Source organism: Anopheles cruzii, unplaced genomic scaffold (assembly GCF_943734635.1).
Source record: "Anopheles cruzii unplaced genomic scaffold, idAnoCruzAS_RS32_06 scaffold00361_ctg1, whole genome shotgun sequence".
NCBI lineage: Eukaryota > Metazoa > Arthropoda > Insecta > Diptera > Culicidae > Anopheles > Anopheles cruzii.
The window spans coordinates 1-2,761 of record NW_026453973.1 but is presented as its reverse complement, the minus strand read 5'-3'; the positions used below and the strand labels follow the sequence as shown (position 1 = coordinate 2,761).

Below are 2,761 nucleotides of genomic sequence, written 5' to 3'. Positions count from 1 at the left end.
ATCATTTTTTTCATCGATGGGACACGTCTTGGCTGAGCAGCTCTTCGTTTTTCTACGAGGAAGTCGAAATGGGATCACTAATTCTTCTTCTTATTTGGCTCTACAACCGCTGCGCGGTCTTGGCCTGCACCAGAGACAATGTTAATCTCTGGTGCTCTCTCTAACATTTCATTTTTACGGGCGGGATTGTTAGCCCCGCGCCAACCCCCCTATCACGCTGGTATCGGGAATCGAAACCATGGCCGGTTGAGTTACAACCGATCCCGGGATTCGAAACCCAGGCCAGCTGCGTGACAGCGAAGAGCACTACCGACTGCTCTATCAGCGGGGTCCGGGATCACTAATTAGTTTACTTAAAAAGATGAAGAATTATTTCGTCTGGGAATCCATGATTTAGCAGAGAGATAGGAGAAATGTATAGCTAGCAATGGCACATACTTTGAATAAAATAGAAAATCGCATTAAAATTTTATAAACGTTTTTTGTGTGTCAAAAAATCCCGATTTTTGACGCATACACCTAGTATTTCATTGTAAAAAAAATGACATGTCGATACTAAATGGTTTGTAAACAAAGAACGAAACTAAAGATTGACGAAACAAAGATTGATATAAAGAGTGTACAATACCATACGAAAAATATAAGGCTCATAGCAGCGCCCTCTGTTATTGAACTGCCAAACTTATTGAACAACTCAGTACAGTTGGTCCTTTTTCAATCCTCCCGGGGCCGCTCCTGGGGGAACTGAATGGAAAATCAAAGCTGTGCCAAACGCACACACACGAGGAAGGCGTGGAGCCGTTTCGTTCTTCGCTCAACGCAGCATTTATCATCGTCATCATCATCATAACTCCTGCGTAGAGCCCAACCAATCGATCAGCCGATAAGTTGCCGGGTGACAAAGGATTCACAGGCATTCACAGAAAACTTTCCGATTGATTCCGGCCGTCCATCCGTCTGCCGGATGCCGGTCATTAATCATCGCAGCTTCTTTTTGCGCACATTTCTTCTGTTGGCCGACCAGGTTCATCTAGCTAATCTGTGTTCCCTTCCTTTTTCTCCTTCCTCAGACCGACCAGGATTAGAGTCCCGGACACACCGCATGAGCTGCCACCACATGAGGTGTGGCCACATGGCACATGGTTGACATGGTCGCCTGGACAGTGAACGACACGAACCGGACGGAACCGAGAGCCTCCCGGATGATGGTGCTGGCGGCGGCGACGGAGACGGCCGAGGAACCGCTGGCGGGGCTCGGCCTAGCACTCGGTTACGACGGTGCCCCAATCGGAGGCACCATGACAACATCCAGCGCCGGCGATGGACTGTTTAGTGCGGTGTCGTCGGCGGCGGCGCGAGTTAACGGCACGGCGGGTGACGACAGCCTGCAGGAACTGCTGGAGGGAGGCTGCCCGCGGCCTGACGACACCCTTTACCCGAGCCTGATCGGCATCGACCTGGCGGTGCCACAGTGGGAAGCCATCGGGACCGCCCTCATCCTAACGCTCATCATCGTCATCACCATCGTCGGCAACATCCTCGTGATCCTGAGCGTGTTCACGTACCGACCGCTCCGGATCGTGCAAAACTTCTTCATCGTGTCACTGGCCGTAGCCGACCTGACCGTGGCCATCCTGGTGCTGCCCCTGAACGTCGCCTACTCGCTGCTCGGGCGCTGGGAGTTCGGTATCCACGTGTGCAAGATGTGGCTCACGTCGGATGTCCTTTGCTGCACCGCGTCCATCCTCAATCTGTGCGCGATCGCGCTCGATCGCTACTGGGCCATCACCGACCCGATCAACTACGCCCAGAAGCGCACACTCGAGCGCGTCCTGGCGCTCATAGCCGGCGTCTGGGTCCTGTCGCTCCTGATCAGCTCTCCGCCGCTGATCGGCTGGAACGATTGGCCGGCCGAGTTCTCGAGCGAGTTCCCGTGTCAATTAACGAGCAACCAGGGCTACGTGATCTACTCGTCGCTCGGCTCCTTCTTCATCCCGCTCGCCATCATGACGATCGTGTACATCGAAATCTACGTCGCCACACGCCGTCGGCTCCGCGAGCGCGCCCAAGCCTCCAAGATCAACACGTTGGCCACTCGAAGCATCGGCATGCCGTCGGCTGCCGGCCCCGCGGCCTCAGGCGTTGGTCCGTGTGGTGGCGACAACAACGGGCAACCAGCCACCGTCCCCCAGCAGCCCACTGCCGGTGGTCCACACCCGGACCAGGAGTCGATCAGCAGCGAAACGAACAACCACAACGAACACGGACCGGCCCGGGCGGACCAGGACGAGGGAAGTGGGAAGAAGCCCGCGGGCAAGCGGAGCCGGCTCGGGGCTTACTTTGGGCGGGCGCTAGGCGGTGGAACCGCCACCAACAACAACAACCGAAAACGGAAGCAACGACAACCGGACGGCGGCGGCCAGGGCGGCCGGCGGTTGCTGGGATCGGGTGCTGCGGTGGAGCGCGAGGACGACTCGGTGACGGACTACCCGGACAACTCCGGGTCCGGCGAGAGCGCGAAGGCCGCCGAGCTCCAACAACTTCAACTCCAACAACAGTCCAACTGTGATACTCCGGCACCGGCGGATCCACCGGCGGCGACGGCCAAGAACGGGCTGGAGGTACGGACGACGACGACGACGACGGTCGGGTTCGATGGGTCCGCCCAGACCGGCGGTGGGCGGCCGCCTACGGGCGCCGTCGCCGCTGGCCGGTTGAAGCAATCGTTCCGGAAACCGGGCGGCCTCAACCAGTTCATCGA

General features: G+C 57.2%; 1 protein-coding gene across 1 annotated transcript; it reads left to right on the top strand.

Annotated features, from left to right (window-relative positions):
* Nucleotides 1–1,139: 1,139 nt before the first annotated feature.
* Nucleotides 1,140–2,752, top strand: LOC128276042 (tyramine receptor 1-like; the record flags this gene model as incomplete). Its single annotated transcript, XM_053014514.1, has 3 exons — nt 1,140–2,117; nt 2,196–2,348; nt 2,424–2,752. Coding segments are annotated over exons 1-3 (1,460 nt in total), but the record flags the coding sequence as incomplete, so codon positions are not given.
* Nucleotides 2,753–2,761: the final 9 nt, after the last annotated feature.